Below are 21,698 nucleotides of genomic sequence, written 5' to 3'. Positions count from 1 at the left end.
CTAGGCTCCCTTCCTCCCGGGCATTGCGCCAGTTCAACCACCTCATGTGTTAGTTTTTAAAATATATATTTTTTTTCTACAATTTTGTCTGCTAGTACATCGTTGTCTTAGCTGGAGGAGTGAAATTTTTTGAAACCAGAAGGAGACAACAATCAATATGATTATATTATATTATATTAATCAACTGATCATAATGGAGATTAAGAATAATGAGACAAAATTTTAAATTGCGCACGAATGGAAATTTGGATTTGTTTGTCCATGATAATTAACTTAGCAATCCATATAAATATATATTGTCTAACCTGGAGAGTACAATCCTCTTCTTTATAGTATACTTATAAACTGCTTAATTCCAATTAACGCGTTATTATAAATGTATCCTCCCCCATTTTGTGATGGATTAACTCCTAACTAAGATCACTGATTTCTTCCTGATAATTAATTTGATATTGTTAAAGACGGATTTTGATAATGGTTTATTTGTATCATTCAAAAAGATTATGGAAGAATATATATATTTTTTAAAATCAACAGATGTAGAGAAGAATAGGTAATAGGTTATAAGCATTCCAAGGATTTGTGATCTAATTAAACTAAGGAAGAATCTCGTGATTATATTTCACTAATTAATAAATAGATTCAGTGGTTAAGAAAATAGAGACGAATAATACATATTTTAGTGCACGAGTGGCTTGTTGCATAGATGTTTCCTTGGTCCGTTTAAATACAGCTAATTTCTTTTTTTTAAAAAAAATTAACATAATACCATCATTCCTGAGATCATCATCTCCGCCATGTCTTTTATTTGCACTACTAAGATTAAGTGTGTAGGACATTTTAGAGGTGCCTTTATTACTTTCATCGTTTCATTTTACGTGATTCATATACTTAAAAATTAATTTTACTTTTAACTTGTCTACGTACCAACAGAGATTTTTTATTGCTTTTTCCAATATTATTAGTCAAACTTAGATTGAACCCCTCAAAAAAGTCAAGTTAACATGAGTCAAATTAACTTGTTCATTCAGGGAAGCATTTCATGGATTTAACCAAAGTATATATATCTAAGTTCCTTGCCAGATTGTTGTTGATGGTAACTTAGAAAGATAGACAAGAGCAAGACAGGCAGAGTTTGTGAGTATAACTAAGATTCCGTATATGTATAATTACAAAAAAATTCCTTTACAAGGTTTTCATAAACATGTCCTACAATACTCGGATGCTTATGATATACAATACTATTTTCATTGGCAAGAAACAACATTTAATAGTGTGCTTCTTGATCTGATCAAACATCTAAAGATGTTGTCAAGACCCTTCTCAATGCATTCAAAATGAGCTTCCACTCTTTCCAATTTGCTCTGCACAAATTGGATCTTTTCCATTTCATTAGGACCACACTTGGAAAGACTGCTTAATGCAGCATCAACACTTTCTATTTCATTTACAGTATTGCCTTGATCTACACCCTTGTTGACTAACCTTGAAACCAAAGACCATTTACTAATTGGTTTAGAATTTGAGGCTGACAAATAATTCAACAACATTTGGAAAACTGAAATTCCCATTGTGGCAACTTCTCTTAGGACTCTAATAACAGCTGAGACAAGTTGATCAGCAACTTCCATTACATCAACTACTTCCTCATGATCCATTCTTTTCAAAGCTGTAATCAAACTTTTGGCTTCTTTCTTCATCTTCTTCCTGAATGTGGTGTAGTTGTTGATGCTCAAATCTTCTTTTCTCCTCCTGAGTGAAGACTGAACATCTTTAACATTTTCCTTAAATTGCGATACGATCTCCCTTGTTGTGCTACATATATCAAGAAATCTTACAGATTTATCCAAGATTTCATCGACCCATTTCTTGTTTTGAAATTGAGAAAGGGATTGAAGTGTGAGGGGCAAATTTAAAAGATCAACCATGCACTTATGCACCTCCCTTAAACCAATTAGACCACTGTAAACAGCTTCTGCAGTTGGTGAAGCAGAGAATTCCCAAGATTTGAGCTTGTTGAGCTCCTCTTCAATATTCTGTGTAGCTGGATGTGATCTGCTTGGCAAACTGATGGATCTTTTATTGGATTTTGATGAAAAATTTGCCATCTTTTTCCTCTGTTTCTGTTTGGGGATGAAGAAAGACCTTCAAAACTCATCTTATTTATACCAAAACTTTATAGAAAGCGACAAGATACAGTATAATCCGCTAATATAGCGTTGAGATTGCCATGTGACGAGGTGTGGCCATTTCCTAAGAGTTCGGTGAGCTTGTTTTGCTTTAACCCAAAAAAAAAAAAACTTACGTCATTAGTGATTTTTTTAATGATTTCGTCTTCCACAGGTTGCAACTTGGCGTTACCTTATTGCTTCAAAGTGGATGAAAGATGTCTCATCACATACGTGGCTTGTTGATGTTACTCTTGGTTAAAAGAGCTTCAGTTTGTCATGAATTGGAAACAGCTAGTCGCCACTATTAAATTGAGACGAAGATATTTTATACAAGATTCTCGTACGACTTTTTTTTCAGAAAAGAAAATTGTAAACAACTTTAGTGAATAAGTGTATGTATTCAATAGTAATTTTTATTTATCAAAACTTAGATATGTAATTGCACCGTGAGTGATATTTTGAGATATTAACTTCTCTTTTGTTTCATTTGTTAGGTTTTTATATTCTTTTTCTTTTAGTACTTTGTCTGCAAGAACATGGCTTTCTGAGATTGTCTTAGCTGGACGAGTGGAACTCTTCAATACTAGAAGGAGACAAGCACCGATATCATTATATAAATAAATCATCTTCTTATAATTGATATTAAGAATAATGAAGAAAATTATTTTAATTGTGCACGAATGGAAGGCCTGGATTTGTATGTTTGTGATAATTACTATAATGGAATATTGTTTATTTATAAGTCAGCATTTAAAGGATTTCAGATCTAATTATTAGAGTTTCTTATTTAGTTAGGTGTGCACGAGTGGCCTGTTGCGTTGATGTTTCCTTGGTCCGTTTTTTCTACTAAGAGAATCCTCAATAATTAATGCTTAACAGCTATTTACTTACAATACAGTTCAACCGATGGTCATGATATTCAATTATAGGTTGAATCAGTTAATTACCTCAAAGAAATAGTACTGAACATGTCAATGATCATCATCGCATTTAAGGGTGTGGCCTAGTGGTCAATAAAGTAGTTGAAATTTTGAGCTCTCAAGTTCAAAATTTAGTTGCCTTGGTGGGTAGAGTTATCTGGTAGCTGATGCTGTTGGGAAATGGCAAGTATCCCGTAGAATTAGTCGAAGTGCGCAAAAGTTTGCCTAGACATGACATTCATCAAAGTATGTTTAAGTTCGTCCTTTAATTTTTGTTTGGTTGAAGTTTAGAAAAATAGACTAGAGAGAAAAAGAGGCACAATTGATATAGCTATATAATAAATTTCATTGTATGTATGTTAATTACAAAATTGTTCCTTTACATGGATTTCATAAGCATATTATTGAATCTTACAGAGAGAATTATGAGAAAGAAGAAGAAGGTTCCATTACTAAAAAACTGATCTGAATCAATTACAATGCACGTATTTATATAAGGCATTCTATACATGTGCCTCAGTGCCATCTAACTAACTCTTCTAACTAATTCTTTAACAGACTAATTAATTAACCTCCTAATCCGTTAACTAACAGAATTGATTCAATTATCTAGCCAATTCCAATACATATCCTACAAATATTTGGATATGCTTATGCAATACAATACAGGACAATAGTATAGTATTTTCATTGGCAAGAGACAATATTTAGTAGTGTGCTTCTTGATCTAATCAAGCATCTAAATATGTTGTCAAGACCATTCTCAATGCATTCAAAATGAGCTTCTACTGTTTCCAATTTGCTCTGCACAAATTGGATCTTCTCCATTTCATTAGGACCAGGCTTGGAAAGGCTGTTTAATGCAACATCAACACTTTCTACCTCATTCACATTGTCTTGATCTCCCTTGTTCACCAATCTTGAAACCAAAGACCATTTGCTAATTGGCTTAGATATTGGAGCTGACAAGAAATTCAACACCATTTGGAATACTGAAATTCCTATTGTGGCAACTTCTCTTAGGATTCTGATAACAGCTGAGACAAGTTGATCATCAATTTCCATTACATCAACAACTTCCTCATGATCCATTTTCTTTAAAGCTGTAACTAAGTTTTTGACATCTTTCTTCATCTTCTTCCTGAATGTGATGTACTTGTTGATGCTCAAATCTCCTTTTCTCCTCCTCAATGAAGACTCAACATCTTTAACATTTTCCTTAAATTGCGACACGAGCTCCCTTGTTGTGCCACAAATATCAAGAAATCTGACAGATTTATCCAAGATTTCATCGACCCATTTCTTATTTTGGCACTGAGAAAGTGCTTGAAGAGTCGAGGTCAGTTTTAAAAGATCACCCATACACTTATGTACCTCCCCAAAACCAACTAGACCATTATAAACAGCTTTTGCAGTTGGTGAAGCAGAGAATTCCCAAGTTTTAAGCTTGTTTAGCTCCTCTTCAACATTCTGAGTAGCTGGATGTGATCTGCTTGGCAAACTGATGGATCTTTTATTGGATTTTGATGAAAAGGTTGCCATCTTTTTCTCTCTTTGTTCCTTTCCTTTTACTTTTTGAGTTTGGGGATGATCAAAACTGAATCCTATTTATACCAAAATTGTATTAGAAAGCGACAAGAAACAGAGTAGTCTTTGCCAAAAGAGAATGGGCAGTCCCTTGTTGTGCTTCCCGTAAACAAACCTTTAATCATTGCTCTTTCTTGTCTTCAATTGAGTTGCCACTTTGCGTTACCTTATTGCTTGTGAGTGATGAAGAAAGATGCCTCAGCATATACGTGGCTTCTTAATGCTGTGTTGATTGGAGGAGTCATAGTTTTGTCAAGTGGAAACAGCAAAGCGTCGTTATTAAATTGACATGAACATCTTTTGTGGCAGATTTTCATACTACTTTTTTACTAAAAAAAGAAAATCTTAAGGAATTTTCTAGAAACACGATTGTTGTAACTTTGGCGAGGTGTATATAATAATATATTTGGAACACGTATGAATTATTGGTTACCTTCCTCTTTTACATTAATTGTTTAAACTTAATGAACTCTAATCCATTATCATAGAGAATTGCATAGGTTTAGCCACGACATACATATGAGCTTATTTTATAATCCGTTCGTGATTATTTTAATTTGAAGGATGTCAATATAATTGCAAGAAATAAACTAAAGGATATTTGGCAATGAATTTTTTTTCACTTTTTATCAGAGTTTAATTTCGGATCAATTTTCAAATATCATTTTTTCACTTTGAAAAGAAATAATTATTTTTTCCATTTGCACAATGAAACATAAAAATGGTTAATGGATATTGGATTGTGAATATATTGCCTAGCTTGTAATTACTGAGATTAAGCACGCAGATCAATCTAATATACAGGCACATTTCCTGTCTCAACAAATGATTAGCTAACTAACATATTTGATGCAAATTACTAGGGTATTAATTGTTTGAGTGTGAAACAAATATGACGACCATGGGGCGTAGCTACACTATTTGGACACCCTCCGTCTAAAAATTACATCATATATATAAGTTAAATGATATTTTAATAATTAAATAAGATATTTTGAACACCCTTAAAACAACAAACGTTCTTAGCTTGTTAGAATCTGGTGTTCAGCCAAAGCTAGGCTAACAACCTCCATGTGAGCTCGATTCCCCACACCTACATTTTATTTTTACATTTTCAAAAAAGCTATTAATTAATAAATCTGTTATTTTTTCAATAATGCAATACTAATATTATCTATTAAAATAATCTTAATTATGAGACCTACAACTTAAAATTTTAAGGAAAAAAATGTTTAGTAGCCAATTAACTTTTTAATTAATTTGACTTTTGATTTTTTTTCTTTTCATTAAATTTTTAAATAAAATTTAAAATTAATTATTTAATTTAAAGTTTATCAGAAAATCTTATTTCTTTTTTTTTCTATAAAACTATTAAAAGTGAAAAAAGCTTTTTATAAAATTTCTTTTAAAAAATCTCTTTTGATTCTACTCTTTATTTTCAATTTCTTGGTGAAATCTTTAAGTATAAATGTGATTTCATTTTAAACTGAATTTTCTTTTTTCTTTTTTTTTGTTTGTTCACTTCATATTAAATAAACATGAACATCCAAGCTAAATATTATATAGTTTGATTTTAAAATTTTTGGTATATTATTTATGTTACATAATTTGATTTACAAAATTTTATATATAGCACCGATTCATTAATTTTCCTTTTTTACCTATGCAATTCTTAGACATCTTTCATGAAATTTTTGTCTCTGCCACTGAATTGGATATCAAAAATGGGGGAAGTCAAGCTGAGGTGCTAAGCTCCTAATTGTGACCATTTGCAGTTTTGCCTCTATTTTGTGCTGATTTTTAAATAGTATTTTCATGACGCATAGGTTTATATAATATTTTATAAGTTATATTTGGACGTGGCTTCAATTTTTAAAGAAGGTATATTACACTAGGCATAAGTCCGATTGATGAAAGGAAAACAAATTAAAGATGGACTAATTTGAAGGACAAAATGTGTCATTTTATGCCTAATTATTTTGGTTTTCTTGAAAACATTTCGAAGTAGATATTTTATATTATTCTATACTATACGTTTCATCCCAAGTTGAGCTTCAGTTTGATCCGAGGTTTACTTATTTTCTTGCTAATTTTTTTTCCTAATTTTACCCATCAATTACTCATATTATTCTTCACTGCACCCGTCCTTTGGAAAAGATAAATTATTCGGAACGAAAAATAGATAAAATTTAAACAGAAAAAGGCATTTGGTAAAATAATAAAAACAAGCAGAAACTAATAAACTATTGTAAATAATAATAATAAACAAAAAATATCATAGGGTACCAAGGAAATTAAATAAAAGAGATGGAATAGAACAAGTTAAATATATAGTTTTCTCCTATCACCATGAGGAAATGCAATGCATAGAGAATTGTTAGCTAGGTATGACTATGAGCATGAACAGACAAAAACATTAAACATATATATGATATAAAAATGTCGAATGAGTTGAATCTGTGTGATGCAAGAATGAAGCAGTATATATATATAAGTAAAATTGATATCTATTCAAAGAACTTATAACCAAAACACAAGTACACAGCAGCATGTACTCATGTTATACATGCATGGGATCGGAATTTAATGTTAAAGAGGTGAAAAATTGACCATTCACGAATGTCTAGTGTGGGTATTGGGGATGGTGGAGCCACAATTTTTTTATTTTATTTTTGTCTATTTCCTATTATAATTAGGAAAACTCAAAATTAAATGTTTTAAAGTTTTATATGAATTTTGTTTGATCAATTTAATTATATAGTAAAAACAATGTGTTTGAGGTAATTATTCAACTCTTTCCAACAAGGCTGCTCGCTCATCCGTTTTCATACATATTCCTATTACTTATAATGTATAGTACTTAATTACGTATTGAGTAATGTTGGCTTTTAGTTAACTTCAATACATAGGGCATGGGCCTTTGGTGGTAAGGGTGACACAACGGACATTATATTGAAACATCACATGAAAGATGGGCTTTGATTTGATCATACAATAACTAAAGTTTTACTAGCTAGTAGGATACATTATGAATTTGAGTATATGTTCAAGTCGATTCTCCTACTAAAATTTCAGTATTCAACATTCTTACGTAATTGGCTTATTATTATTATTATTTTCTGGTTCCTGTTCATTTTTCACTGTCGTAATTTATTTTGTTTTATTCTATTTTAGGTCATTGATTAGTATCAATGAATTATCATATAAGTCAGGATGGCCGAGTGGTCTAAGGCGCCAGACTCAAGTTCTGGTCTTCGTAAGAGGGCGTGGGTTCAAATCCCACTTCTGACATTTTTCTCTCACAATACTTCAAAACCAATTGACTCAACAATTCATTTTTTTAGTCGCATTTTCACTTGAAATACTGCTTACTTGATGCCGGAATAACATTTTTCACCAATTATCTCAACAATTCAGTTTTTTAATCATTTTCGGAAATAAGGGTTACATCATCAATCCTAATCGTTTTTTTTCTCTACTTGAATCACAAGTTCCTTTGAAAGTTAAGTTAACCTATATCATAAAGCCACATTAGAATAATAAAACAAAACTTAACCTATTTCATGAAGCCACATTAGAGAGAATAATATAAACATTAGTTTATTTTATATAATATATTGAATTAGGAGAGCACACCACTTAACAAATGCAAAACAAAATGTTGGGCTAAAGAGTACGTAGGATTAATTTGCAATTAGTGCTTGCAATATAATCTCAGTTTTCTTGGACGGTGCCATCAGCCATGTGAGTGAATTAGTCGAGAATTAAGTTAATTAATTGAGAAGAATAGGACAAGACCAACTGGGGTAAAGGGAATGGGGGAACATACATTAATTAGCATATATGTCTCAAATTAATTGTAACTTTATCCTTTTGGTTATCATGTGTTTCTTTCAATTTTTCGTGCTCTAGAAATTAGTGTTAATCATATATTTAGTCTGTTTGACTAAGTTTTTGGGAGGCCAAAAGTGTTTATTTTGAAAAAGTAAAGTATTTGACCAAACTTTTGAAGAAAATAAGTGTTACTCGTAGAAAAAACGTTTACATTTAAAAGCATTTTTAAAAAGTTTGGTCACACTAATTGCTGCTCAAAATATTTTTAAATTTATTGATCAAACACAAATGATTTCTTGTATTTTCTTTAAAGTACTCCCTTTGTCCAACCGTAGTTGTCCACTATTGACTTGACATACTCTTTAAGAACCAGCTCTAAACTAATAATTAACTGAAATTTTTTAGAATATAAACACTTCAATTTAATTAGCAGTTTTTTGTTCAGTTAACGTAAACAGAAGCGTGATTTTTCTTTTCACTCTGAATTCTTCAGTATTAAGTACCCAATTAACTCCAAATACTTAATCAAGAACCAGCTCTAAACTAATAATTAACTGAATTCTGATTTATAGTTTGGTATGTATTCTTTCCCTATTTTGGTATTTTTTATTAACTTTTAATTGTAGATATTTAAATTAATCTCGTGATCTGATTTCCAAAGAATCGGTAAAATTGACCTGATGAGCTATAAAGTTGTTAGACAAAAAAAATTACATAGAACCAAAGAATAGTAATATTATTAGAGTGAAACAAAAATAAAGAGAGCTGTGACAATGCAACCTATACACAGCTTCTTCTTTAATTCAGAAACAAGAAAATTCTCAACAATACTCAATACTAAGCAACATAAGCTGCTTCCCTAATTTGAGAAAAAGTAAAAAACAAAGAAACTTCATACTTTTGAAAGGGGGAAAGAAAAACAACCCATTTAGTTGAAAATAGGAGTTTATTTGTTTAAGCCAGTGGCATTTTTAACTGCATTAGTCGCTTCTTGTGCCTTGGTCTGCATTTGCTGCCCCGCCTATAAACCAAATATAACACATTATTTTTTTGTCTAATGAATCAGCAAAAAGTGTGTGTGTGTGTATATATCAACGACCAAATTACCTCCTGGATTGTTTCCCTGGCAGATTGTGCAGCATTGGCGGCCCTGTCCATCATCTGGTTACCTTTTTCCTGATGTAAATATAACAACATATATCGCACGTTATCAAAGGCAGAACTACATAATAATCTGAATAGAATAGATTCTATTTGTTTTAAAATCATATGTTGATAAGTGAAAAATAGTTTTGTTTATAAATACATAATAAATTGTTGCATTCCCTCGATTTGTTATTCTTGCATTTTTTTTCCAAATCCATTTATTAGAATTTCTGGTTCCATCAATGATCTTCGAGCATGTTATATAAAGGAAGATTGAATGTGCAAGTAATAGCATGTAAATTACCTGAGCTTGGCCCTTGGCTTGGCCAGCTTGGTAGCTCAAGTTCTGGGAGTTATCCATGATTTTGGAATAGAAATTGAGAAAGTAGTGTTACAGACTGAGAAATCAAACTAATTGTTGAAGAAATTATGAATTGCTTGTTGATGTTTTGTTTTAGGAAAACTTTGGTATTTATAGATCTTGAAATACATTCAGTGCTCGACATTTGTTAATCTTGGTTGAAGGGTAAGACACATTTCTAGGCCTCAATATTGGGAAGCAGTTAAGAAAAATTAGCCTTGTAGTAATGAAAAAACATAGTTCAGCAAGAATTGGTCTCATTATCATTTGTCTCGTCATATAGTAAATATTAATCGAATGCAAAATAAACAAACTAGTAAAGAGGAATGATTGAACTTTGGCATTGCATATTTCAGTTCCAAATATTACAAAAATTGGTGTTCAAGAATAGCCGAATAGGCATATGCTTATAAAAATGTATGCCTTGAATATTATACTAATGTACAATATCTTCTAATGAGTAAGGATGTTAAGAAGGCAAACTTTGTTTCTGATTAATAGCCTTGATAAGCATTCCGTGCCAGCCTCAATAGCTTGAAGGCCAGTATTTAGTATCTGCAATTTTCTCTGAATCATCGATACATCCAACATTGAAATTACTGCTGTGAAGGTAAGAACAAAGAGCAAAATCTACGCATTCAACCTCATTGATTGTCTTTTCAACTCCCTTATAAGTCATTGATTTTGTAACAAGCATTTTTTAAATCAATGACCACCCGTTTTTCTTTGCCTTTGAAGCTGGCGAAGACAAGAAATAAAGTTGGGAACATTGGACTGAGATGGTCAAGATTGATACTTGTCTTAGTACTGCAAATAGCTTAGATAAAGATTGATCTAAATCAAGTTGAGTAAATGATTCTATCTTGTTTTCTACTTGTTTTAGTACTTTGAGGCTCTTGGCTATATCCTTTTTCACTTTTTTTTCTTAAACTTATTTAGGCATTGAAGCAACTATATATGTAGGCTTGAATCTCCTACTTTTCTCCTCAATGCTGATTGAAGATCTTGCACTTGTTCTTTCATCATCAAGACTAGTTCCCTCGTCGTACTACACGAGTCAATTAATCCAACAGAGGCCTCAAGGACTGTTGGGTTCTGAAGGGGTGATTAAGGCGTCATGCGGAAGCTTACAATTGCAAATAATATGATTGATAAATTAGATGACAAAAACTTATACTAAAAACTAATATTATTATATGAAAACTAATATAAAGAAAAACATTGAAACTTTAAAGAGAATAAATCTCCCCATAAACAAGACTCGACTACATTGTGGATATTATTGTTTTTGTGTTAGAAGAAACAAACCTATATTTATAGAGTCATAAAACCTTTTCTTACTAGAAAAAGAGTCTTAAAAGGAGAGAATAAACCAAATATGAAAGAATATTATATTTTCCTTTCAGGAAAAGTAAAAACATTTATGTTAATGTTTTGTCTTTTCTTTTAAGAAAAAATAAATTTCAAATAAGGTAAGAAAATCAGGGTAAAACCGTAACAAATCTCCCCTTTTGGCTGGGTTTTCTTGACAAAACTTGATTCGCCATCTTCATATGCTTGATAATCTTGTTCTTCACAAATTTTCATGTATCACTGCTGCTTACCATGATTTAAAAATTTATATGAGTTAAAAATTGGAGCCCTGTGTTAAAAGTGATGAACAGGGTTGAAAGTGGAGCTTATGTGTTAAAAGTAATATGCATGAGTTGAAAGTGGAGCTCATGCGTTAAAAGTAAGATGCATGAGTTAAAAGTGGAGCTCATGCGTTAAAAGTAAAGATACATGAGTTAAAAGTGGAGTCCGAGCATTAAAGTTTGCAGGGGTTGAAAGTTGGAGCCCATGCTATAAAATAAGCATGAGTTGAAAATTGATTTTGTTTTAAAGGATGGAGCAACATGATATTGTTGAAAATATATTTGAAAATTTTCTCCACATGTAGTAACACAAAAGTCTTCATTATCATCACGTTGATTACAAATAGATTTGAAACCATCTTGAGCCTATCTTCAACCTCGATGAACCTGGGTTATTGAACCATTGGATCATTGAACCATGTGCTCTGATACCACTTGTTGGGTTCTGAAGGGGTGATTAGGGCGTTATGGGGAAGCTTACAATTGCAAATAATATGATTGATAAATTAGATGACAAAAAACTTATACTAAAAATCAAAATATTATTATATCAAAACTAATATAAAGAAAAACATTGAAACTTTAGAGAGAATAAATCTCCCCATAAACAAGACTCTTAAACGACTACATTGTGGATATTATTGTTTTTGTGTTAGAAGAAACAAACCTATATTTATAGAGTCCTAAAACCTTTTCTTACTAGAAAAAAAGTCCTAAAAGGAGAGAATAAACAAAATATGAAAGAATATTATATTTCCTTTCCGGAAAAGTAAAAACATTTATGTTAATGTTGTCTTTTCTTTTAAGAAAAAGTAAATTTCAAATAAGGTAAGAAAATCAGGGCAAAACCCTAACAAGGGCTTCCTCTGCTAATCGTCCCATTTGATGTTTGAGGAGAGCTTATTGAATCATCGGGGACTCTAGAAGGTCTTGAACACAATTATACAACTCTGCTAGCCCTACAAGGCCTTGTTGAATAGTGTTTAAACTAAAAGGGGTTGTTGTTGAAGAAATTGATGTTGATTCCCATGTTTTGAGCCTGTTTAGCTCAATCTCAACTCTGAGATACTCTGGCTGTGAACGAGATGGAAAGCTAATCGACCTAACATGACTTGAATTAGCCATCTCTATGTCTTACTATTAGCTGATATTGTTGGAAGATTAGTTATCAAGTGATTGCTAGAGAATGATCATTCTTGCCTTTACTTATAACTTAGTGGAATTGTGTATGTTTTTTATTTTTTTCAATTATTGTAGGTGATGTTTATTGGTGTAGTAGCCAACAGCCGGCAGTGTAGAATTGTTTTATTTGTTTGCTCTAAAATAGGTTACATTAGGCTCTAGTCCCTTTCTCCTAATAGTTATATTGTTACCGCCCCAATCATTATGTGCTACCAGCCTCACTGCCTAAGAGTTGAAATTAGTAAAATGGCATCTTTTAGTAGTTATTCCTACTACAATTCTACAAGTTTCAACATCACTAGCTGGCTTATCATTCTTGCTGGATACACAAAAAAAAAAAAAAGCAAACCTAAACATATCCCAATTAGTAAACTCTTAATTTCACCCAGAAAAATACAAAACTCTTAATTTCACCAAGAAAATTACAAAAAATGAATTACTGGATTTTGTGTTCTTTGAATACCATCTTTCAAAATCATTGTAGTCTCTAGAGGTTTTCTTTTTTTTTTATAACAAGGAAAATTGCAGTCGCTACTCTTTGGGTGCAGAGTAAAACCCTCGCTTCTATGCAATAACTCATCACACAAGAGAGGTAACCCGCACTAGGTAAGCACGGTGCAACGAGCTCGACCCTGAAAGCAAACCTCTTGTTTTCGCCTCCAACATGAAAGTCTCAAGCCCAAACAACTAGCCCACTTCGAAGGGTTCCACTGGCCACCTCGAAGGGTTAGTCTCTAGAGTTGTAGGATAATATGGAACTCCTTGTGATCGTCAAGAACGCTAGACAATACTTACTTTGTGTTATATCAAAATGAATGCTCATAAGTCATACCCTTCCATTTTGGTTTTAAAAGTTGTGTATATTATCTTACTATTCATGCATTGAATACTTTATTAATTCGTTGGTTAATTAAGACCTAATCTGATTCTGATTATTAGCTAGAGCTAGATGATTATTGTAAAACTACACTCTTAATAATTCAACTACGATCCTGAAGCCATTGATCAATATATCAGTAATTAAAATCAATGTTAGTCTAAACCCACTACAAAAAAAAGCTAATTTTGCGGAGGTTAAATTACGGGGGCAAAAATATATTAATTGTGGGAGTTATCTCAGCCCCTCTAATTTCTTCACTAGATTGCGAGGGTCATAACCCCATCTATTCCTTAAAAAAATTAGCTTACTTTTATTTCCTTTTTATGTTTGGACATAATGAACCATAAAAATCTTTAGCTTTAATTTCTTTTTTTCTCCAAAAAATCGGAGAACCATTTTAGACTTGGGAGAAAAACTGGTGCTGCGAATAGCGGAATCTGAGGTATTTTTCGTCTTCATTGTTTGATTTTGCTTTTCAAATCGTCCAAATTTTATTGTTCGATGTTTAGAATTTATGAAAGTTTAATTTTGTCATAAAGGTACCTTTAAACTGTTAATTAAACATCATTAGACAGGAATCGAAAACCAATTAGGTGATGTTTAATCAACCGTAAACATTCTTTGTCTTGATGTCTGTCATTATCATGTGATTTTTATAATTTAATTATGCTATTTTATTTTTTTGGCAGAAAGGTCGGAAAGCACGTTAATAAAATAGAACATAACATAATAAAGAAGACATTTTTAATTTAATTATGTTGACTTTCCAGTGTCAGATGATGATCGTACATGGCATAATTCTTTTGTACAAAGAATTAATTAAGAACGGTTTTACACCTAAATAGTTGTATATTGATTAAGTGTTAATTATTCATTATACTTCTTAATGGCATAAAACAAATTAGTCAGAGGAAAATGAAAATCTACAGTAGTTGGAATAAAAATTCATGACTTTTTGATAATTTGTCTTTGTTTGAGAAATTTCATCACATATGTGAAATAACTTTATTGAAGTTACTATTGCCAAGCCGTTGGTTACCTGGTTTAATTGAAACGAAGTGTTTACCTATCGAGCTTACATGTAAACAAATTTTACTAATTATAATTATGTTAGGAAAATTGTTGAATTAGTTTCAACTGAAGCTTGTAATTCCAAATAAAGTCAAACTAGTTGTGAAGGAAGAACATGGATGGTAGTGTCAAGTAACAATATAATCTGAAAATATGGAATTGTTAAAGGGATTTTTTATGATCATGAAAAATATATAGTTGCTAGATTATTCAGGTAAGATGAAACCTACCCCAAAACCCTCTCACAGCAGAATTATGGATCATAAAAAATGGGCTCAAACAAATGGGATACCAAGAAGTAGAAGTGAAAATTTACATTACTTATAATTGTCAAGTTGATTAAAGAGAGGACGACATACATACAACACCATTCTCTTGGAACTATTGAAGACCGTCGATTTTATTAGATACATCTGGAGAAACCAATGTGCCAACTCTGACAAACAACAAGTATGACGAAAAAAATTGACCATATCCGCTATGCATTCTACGAATCCATTTGTAACCATGCATATCTTTATTAGGTTAATTACATGATGCAAGGCAACGTCATTCAACTCATGGTATATACGTACAATTGCAGGAAAAAATATCACACTAATTTTTTTTTTGGTTTCCCACCCGGAATCCGAAGCTCATATTGGAGCCCCGACTAAATTTAGATCGAGCACTGCATGATCCATTCGGAGATGGCGCTCCCATGCTATAGCTGACCACAACTTTCAATAAATAATAATATTCTCAAATAACATTAAAGCCTTTTTTGCTGCCTAATCATCAATGACCAAATTTCCTATTCTAAAGTCCAAGAGAGACATATTCTAGTAAGTGGTTAAGTTTTTTTTTTGTGAAGTGAAGTTTCAAAATCTATAGCTGGGTAATCATTTTTGCTATAGTACGTAGCAATAATATACTGAGAACAAATTCAAAGAATTGAATGATTTTAATTAGCATGGTAAGAATTTCAATGGGGGCAGGTTTTAAACAGTGCTAGATTTTGAATAGGCAACATCAAACAAAGGACAATAATTTTTATTAGGCCCATTTTCTGCGGAAAGATACACTTATGACAAATCCACTGCCACTCATAATATTTTAGCATGTGATGACAGAAAGGTGTAGCTGCTTCAGGTGACACACTACATTAATTTAAATTCCTATTTCATGATCGGCCTAATTTATTTCAGAAAGATCAGATCCATCACTGAAAAATTCTGCTTATTCTCATTACTGTCCTAAGGGATGGAGATATACTCCATTTTCTCTTTTTATATTTTATACTACTACTTTTTTTATGTGTCTATAAAGTGAATGAATTTATTTTTGACAAAGCCATAAGGTGCCTCCGACCCTCCATTAATTGTCATTATAAAATATAAGAAATGAATCTTTCAGTCTAACTTAACTCAAAAGCTAGCTCATAGGATGACGATTATCATAGTCCATATAAGGAAACAAAATCTCTCATCCCTAGTGGATGAAGGATACTCAAGATGAACACCATATTACAACCGTTTAGATCTATTTCAGATGTCAATGAAATGAAATACGTACGTTTTTATCTAACAACCCACCTGGCTGATGGAAGTGGATTTACAAAGATACGATTTTGTACATATGATCAGGTTCAATGTTAGGATTGATCACACTAAATTGTGTAATCATTTTCTTGTCCCTCCAATCAATTATTCCTCCTAGATAAATTCATATAATTAAGACTAATGATGCAGCATTCATCGTAAATCCATGAACCTTAATTTGGACAAGAGAAGCTGAAATAATTGAACATGTTTTATCAACAATGATCATCTTGTTCCCATGTGATCGTCATTATCATGTGTTTTTTCATAAATTAGTCTTGTACTAATTAAGTACATTGCTAATTGTATTCTCCAGAAGACTAGAAAATAATTAAACAAAAAAGATCTTGTCTTCTACAGTTTTGTCTATGGCAATTCAATCTCACATAATCGTACAAGACATTGTCCTTTAGCAGGTCAAAATAATAATTAAGGATTCTACTCAAATGGTTACAAATTATTAAAACAACCAACGCAATTCATGCATGTGGTTTAATTTATTGATAATTATTTGAGCTTAATTCATTGTATTTTGATTATACATTAACCAAATCTGAAGCACTGCTGGCTAAATATCTATCTAATTATTCCAATAATCAGTACACAATTTATTTGCTTTACAGCAGGAATCGATGACAATTATTATTAGTACTTTCAAATTCATGGATCCTGGAACATCATATAAATTATTATTAGTACTAGTTTAAGATATATAAAACCTAAACCCCTTTTTCAGATCATCTTTCTAATCATTGGGTTATCATATAACTAAGATTGTCATTAATCAAGTGTTTTAAAAGATGGAGGCGTAGCCATAGAAAGTTAGCCCCATATAGTTTTATTTTTCAGATTTTTAAAAATAAATAGAATTAAAAAGAATTTTTAAAATAAAATAAAATAGAAGTTAGAAATGTATAAACACTATATAATTTGTGTTATAGATTGGGTATACATCTGAGATGACTACAAATCATTACTAGCCCGTGACCAATTCATGCTTGGATAGTCCTAACTTGAATTGGGAATCGTCATATATACAATTAGTCATGTAAAAGAGAATCGCGGCATATAATTTGAGACAGAAGAAGTAGTAAACTAATTAGTTTAGACTTGTTACGGTAAAAAGATAAAACACAAAACAAGAAGATGTATCTCAAAGTTAAGATTTAATTATAACTTTTTCTCAACTATTCATCTTCACTATAACAAAATTTGTGTATAACCTATAGGTAAACTCTTTTATATGTACAAGAAAGAATATGTGTTCTTAAAGTGCAAGAACATTAAGAAATGAAACTCTAGTTTGGATCAATTGCTTATACAAGCTTTCTAATCCAGCTTCAAATCCCTTTATACTTTCATCAAGCATCTCTAATCTCCTTCGTGCAATATTGACATCAACTTTACCATCATTCCTCTTAATCTCTTCGCGAAGATCGCCAAGAGCTATATCAACATTCCCCATTTCATTAAAAAATTGTCTACTTTGACAAGAACCTGATTTTGTGATCATCAATTTCGAAATCATCGACCATCCTCTAGGCTTAAATTTTGTATCTTGGTAGCACAAAAATACCAAAAGAGCTTTAAAAACTGATATACTTATTCCTGTTACTTCTCTAAAGTGTTGTTCAATGTCCAAAAACAGAGAAGATCCAACTCTGTTCTCCATATGTTTCAATTTCCTCAAGTTTTTTCCAATCTCCTTTTTCATTTTCTTCCTTAAGGTAAAATAATTTCCAATGTCTCTTTCGATGCTTGAATTTCCACCTTTTCGTCGTAACGCTGATTGAAGATGTCGTACTTGTTCCTTAATAGTACAAAATAAATTTCTAATTGTAGCACATGAGTCAAGTAACTCAAGTGATCCTTCTATTGCCTCTTCTACAAAACTCCCATTTTGATGTTGGATAAGAGCTTTTTGTGTGCTTGGACACTGAATTAGGTCCTGAAATGAATTGTATAATTCTACAAGCCCAACAATACCAGCTTGAATTGTATCTGCACTATGCGATGACGACGTTTCGGAGTTTTTCAGCCTGTTTAATTCATCTTCAATTTTTAGGCCATTAGGATGTAATCTTGTAGGCAAGCTAATAGATCTAACAGGGAATAATAGACTTTTAGATTTATATGAGATTGCCATGGTTTTTTATTTGTTTTGGAAGAAAGACTCACTTGTTTTTTTTTATGTAACAAAATAAATGATTCAAGAGTTTATTTATAGGTACATGACCTTTTTTCCTGGAATTAATTTGATGTGACAGCTATTAACCTAGGCAATAATTTATTTATTTTAGTAATCTTGTTACGTCATTAACCAACAATATGCAATTTGTTAGAGTATACTTTTTTATTCCTTGCGTTCTATGGCCTCAGAATTTGCAACGTTTTGACAATCATTACTTAATTGGATGAATTCTAAATTCAATCATTGAGTATAGAGAGTGCTCTAGAGCTGTACTATGCCTTGTTTTTCTCCAACAATTTTCTGCAAGATTCCCTTTTTTTAGATTTTAATCGTATAGTTGAATTAAAGTTTTTTTTAAAACATACATGGGGAATTGTACATGTTTCTGGACATTACATGCATCTGGAAAATTTCTATTGGTTAACACTTAAACAGCCCTAGTTACCGGTTGCATTGATCAAGAGCTAGCTAGGTATAGGGTTTTTGGTGAACAAGAATCATATAGCTGGATAACATTTTTGTATATATATATATTTGGTTTCCCACTTGGTGTTCGGTGCCCACATTGGAATCTCCGACTAAATCCGGATCACGCATTGCAAACTCCCAACATGATTTCCTTCATACTCATTACTCAAGGCTCGAACCTAAAACATCTGATTAAGGATAGAGGGATACCAAAACCCATGTTGGTCAAAATTAGTATATTTGTTTGGAATGGGTAGACAAAGGATAAGTTTAGGTTATAGAAAATTATGGTATCTTGGAAACTGTGCTGAGGTTGTGTTTAAAGATTATATTTACATAGGAACAAATAAAGATTTGGTAAGGAGGAGGGCGGCGATTTGTTGGGTGACTAATGGAACAGAGGAAAATATAATATACTCCATGCTTCTTGAGTGAACGAACCATTTGCCATTAATTCAATCACAACTTCAGTTTTCAAAGCTCTTTTTACCTCATTAGACATACAACAAACAAGGGTTACTTAGAGTTAGTGTGGTTCAGAACAAATGAACTATATTATATTTTTGTCATAAATTTGCCTTATTATCATAAGAAATAAAGATGATGAACCAAGACACCCAATTGGTACACTGAAACCTAAGGATAATAAAGAGAACATGTTATTTTCAGTGTCAGAAAATACAGAGCATAGAACCTTATCCATGACCATGTATATGCATATTGCCATTTTGAATTAAAAAAATCATTGCTCTGCAAACAAACCAAGAGACAATCAAGAAGATTTCTTGTTTGCAGATCCCATGAAAACAAGGGACATCAACATGTGACAGAATCATAAGCCGAAGTTCATGAAATGGAGCAATACAGGATGATGTACCCTGTTTCTTGTGGTCCGCACCGTTCTAACCAGCCCAGTTAGCCATCAGCTGCATGCATATACGGAACCTTCTTCAGTTAATGGTGAAGTGCTTCCAATCTCTGATAACACATACACAATAACAGGATGGTTTTTAAATTTAGGAGAAAGTTCAATAAAGTTTCAAGTCGGACTTGTGCCTTAAAATGGAAGTCGACCTCTTGGGATCACTTCCTGCCATTCCAACTCTTAGCGTAATGAATCAGCTCCCTGAAAGGCCAGTTATTGACCTCATTAGACATCTTTAGGTGCTATACCTATGTTCAGTTCAAAGATTCCAAATAAGCGCACAACTAGACAAGGTATAGTTAGTAAATGTTTTTAAACGCTCCCAAGTCATTCGTTCAATTGAGTGTTCTACACTTGTTCCACTGATACTTCAAGTAAAAGAGAGAACAGAAAGGTCAAAAGTACTTTCTTCAGAGTTGAGAAATTTTAGGACCCAAACTACCATGAGTAATAACATAGACAGATCCGTAGGAACATAATAGTCTTGATTACACAACTACATTTTAAATAATAAATGGAAAATAAACCTGTTTTCCTCCTATCATATTGAAGTTTGACTTTTTCATCTTTCATGGCAGCAAGGATAAAACATTAAAAAAGCACCCAAGGGTGTGACTTTAGTAGTGTAGGAAGTGGGGGAGAATATTGAGACCAGTTCAAATCTCATTACCGGTACATATGCTAGTGGGATTTAGCAGGTACCCAATGAATGAAATAGTCGAGTTGCGGGGAAGCAGGCCCAAACACCACCATCATATCATATGTAAAATGGGTAAAGTGCTAAACAATTCAAGACACTAAGATGACTTTATACATATCCAATCTTATGCAAATAAAGGTTCCAGCTCAGCAGGGTGTATTGTATACAACGAGAAATTTAGTGTTAATTTTCTAAATGATTGGAAAATAGTTAATGTTCCATACTCTTCTAGCTTGAGAACTCCTGTTATATTTACAATTAATTCAGACACATACTTCCTGCCAAATGTATAATAAATTCAAACACTCCTGTGTATTTCATGACATGAAAAAGTACATAAAAAGGATCAAATGATGAGAAGATTATACTTCTTAAGTTCATAGAGGAGCACTTGGAGAAGTGACAAATCTCTAAGCAAGATTAACAATGCCCATGAATAACTAAAACACTTCAGATGAATCAGAATACCAGCAATGGGGATCAAATGACAAGTCCCTGCTCTCTAGCCTTCTTAAGCCACTTCAAAGTACTCTCCAATGTTGTGTACGCAGCAACATCAGTCAAACTCTTGCTCTCTATTGCATAATCAAAAACGTCATAAGCTTCTGCTACTCTGCCATTCCGACAGAGTGCTCTGAGAAAAGTTCCATAAGATCCTGTTTCAAGCTTCGTACTATTCTGCTTCATAACATCATACAGTTTCATTCCCTTATCCAACAATCTTCCCTTACATAACCCATGAAGCAATGTATTATATGTACACGAATTAGGAGCACAGCCCCGTGCTTCCATTTTCTCCAACAAAGCCACTGCCCCTAATGGATCTGCTTCTCTACACATCCCATTCATTAACGAAGTATACGTGACTGCATCTGGAACATGGCCTTCCTCCATCATAACATTCAAAAACTTCTTAGCATCTTTAACCCTTCCCGACTTAGACAATCCATATATCAATGTATTATATGTCACAAGGTCAGGCTTTACTCCTTCCTCCTGCATTTTNCTTAATTGAAACAACTCGGTCAATTAGGATTTTAACAAAATT

General features: G+C 32.3%; 6 protein-coding genes and 1 non-coding gene across 7 annotated transcripts in view; 2 read left to right on the top strand and 5 right to left on the bottom strand.

Moving 5' to 3' along the window:
* Positions 1-1,247: 1,247 nt before the first annotated feature.
* On the bottom strand, positions 1,248-2,173 carry LOC125849513 (uncharacterized). Its single transcript, XM_049529602.1, has one exon. It carries the CDS (start codon positions 2,106-2,108, stop codon positions 1,248-1,250), a length of 861 nt encoding a protein of 286 aa, XP_049385559.1. The 5' UTR covers positions 2,109-2,173.
* A 1,549-nt stretch (positions 2,174-3,722) lies between these two features.
* Positions 3,723-4,843, bottom strand: LOC125849514 (uncharacterized). Its single transcript, XM_049529603.1, has one exon. The coding sequence runs from the start codon at positions 4,631-4,633 to the stop codon at positions 3,779-3,781; it is 855 nt and encodes a 284-aa protein (XP_049385560.1). The 5' UTR covers positions 4,634-4,843; the 3' UTR covers positions 3,723-3,778.
* A 3,042-nt stretch (positions 4,844-7,885) lies between these two features.
* Positions 7,886-7,969, top strand: TRNAL-CAA (transfer RNA leucine (anticodon CAA)). The gene has a single exon. It is a non-coding gene; the product is annotated as a tRNA-Leu (tRNA).
* Positions 7,970-9,390: 1,421 nt separating this feature from the next.
* On the bottom strand, positions 9,391-10,099 carry LOC125849517 (stress-induced protein KIN2-like). The gene is made up of 3 exons (XM_049529605.1): positions 9,963-10,099; positions 9,620-9,688; positions 9,391-9,533 (listed from the first exon to the last, which is right to left on the bottom strand). Exons 1-3 carry the CDS (start codon positions 10,017-10,019, stop codon positions 9,459-9,461), a joined length of 201 nt encoding a protein of 66 aa, XP_049385562.1. The 5' UTR covers positions 10,020-10,099; the 3' UTR covers positions 9,391-9,458.
* A 7,488-nt stretch (positions 10,100-17,587) lies between these two features.
* Positions 17,588-18,538, bottom strand: LOC125848819 (uncharacterized). Its single transcript, XM_049528759.1, has one exon. It carries the CDS (start codon positions 18,510-18,512, stop codon positions 17,634-17,636), a length of 879 nt encoding a protein of 292 aa, XP_049384716.1. The 5' UTR covers positions 18,513-18,538; the 3' UTR covers positions 17,588-17,633.
* Positions 18,539-18,969: 431 nt separating this feature from the next.
* Positions 18,970-21,698, top strand: part of LOC125846792 (catalase isozyme 2) — a 186,530-nt gene continuing 183,801 nt past the window's right edge. The window contains exon 1 of the mRNA XM_049526399.1: positions 18,970-18,980. The gene's annotated coding sequence lies outside the window, so the exon portion shown is untranslated. The remainder of the gene's footprint in view (positions 18,981-21,698) is intronic.
* On the bottom strand, positions 21,131-21,652 carry LOC125847432 (pentatricopeptide repeat-containing protein At2g17670-like). Its single transcript, XM_049527050.1, has one exon. It carries the CDS (start codon positions 21,650-21,652, stop codon positions 21,131-21,133), a length of 522 nt encoding a protein of 173 aa, XP_049383007.1.

Source organism: Solanum stenotomum, chromosome 12 (assembly GCF_019186545.1).
Source record: "Solanum stenotomum isolate F172 chromosome 12, ASM1918654v1, whole genome shotgun sequence".
Lineage (NCBI taxonomy): Eukaryota > Viridiplantae > Streptophyta > Magnoliopsida > Solanales > Solanaceae > Solanum > Solanum stenotomum.
Note: the sequence above shows the minus strand (reverse complement) of the source record. Positions and strands in the feature narration are given on the sequence as shown.

Coding starts and splice junctions, on each gene's coding strand:
- LOC125849513 (XM_049529602.1), bottom strand. CDS start 2,108: ATGGCAAATTTTTCATCAAAATCCAATAAAAGATCCATCAGTTTGCCA.
- LOC125849517 (XM_049529605.1), bottom strand. CDS start 10,019: ATGGATAACTCCCAGAACTTGAGCTACCAAGCTGGCCAAGCCAAGGGC. Junction 9,689..9,962: donor AAGCCAAGGGCCAAGCTCAG/GTAATTTACATG, acceptor TATTTACATCAG/GAAAAAGGTAACCAGATGAT. Junction 9,534..9,619: donor CCAGGGAAACAATCCAGGAG/GTAATTTGGTCG, acceptor TTTGGTTTATAG/GCGGGGCAGCAAATGCAGAC.
- LOC125848819 (XM_049528759.1), bottom strand. CDS start 18,512: ATGGCAATCTCATATAAATCTAAAAGTCTATTATTCCCTGTTAGATCT.
- LOC125849514 (XM_049529603.1), bottom strand. CDS start 4,633: ATGGCAACCTTTTCATCAAAATCCAATAAAAGATCCATCAGTTTGCCA.
- LOC125847432 (XM_049527050.1), bottom strand. CDS start 21,652: ATGCAGGAGGAAGGAGTAAAGCCTGACCTTGTGACATATAATACATTG.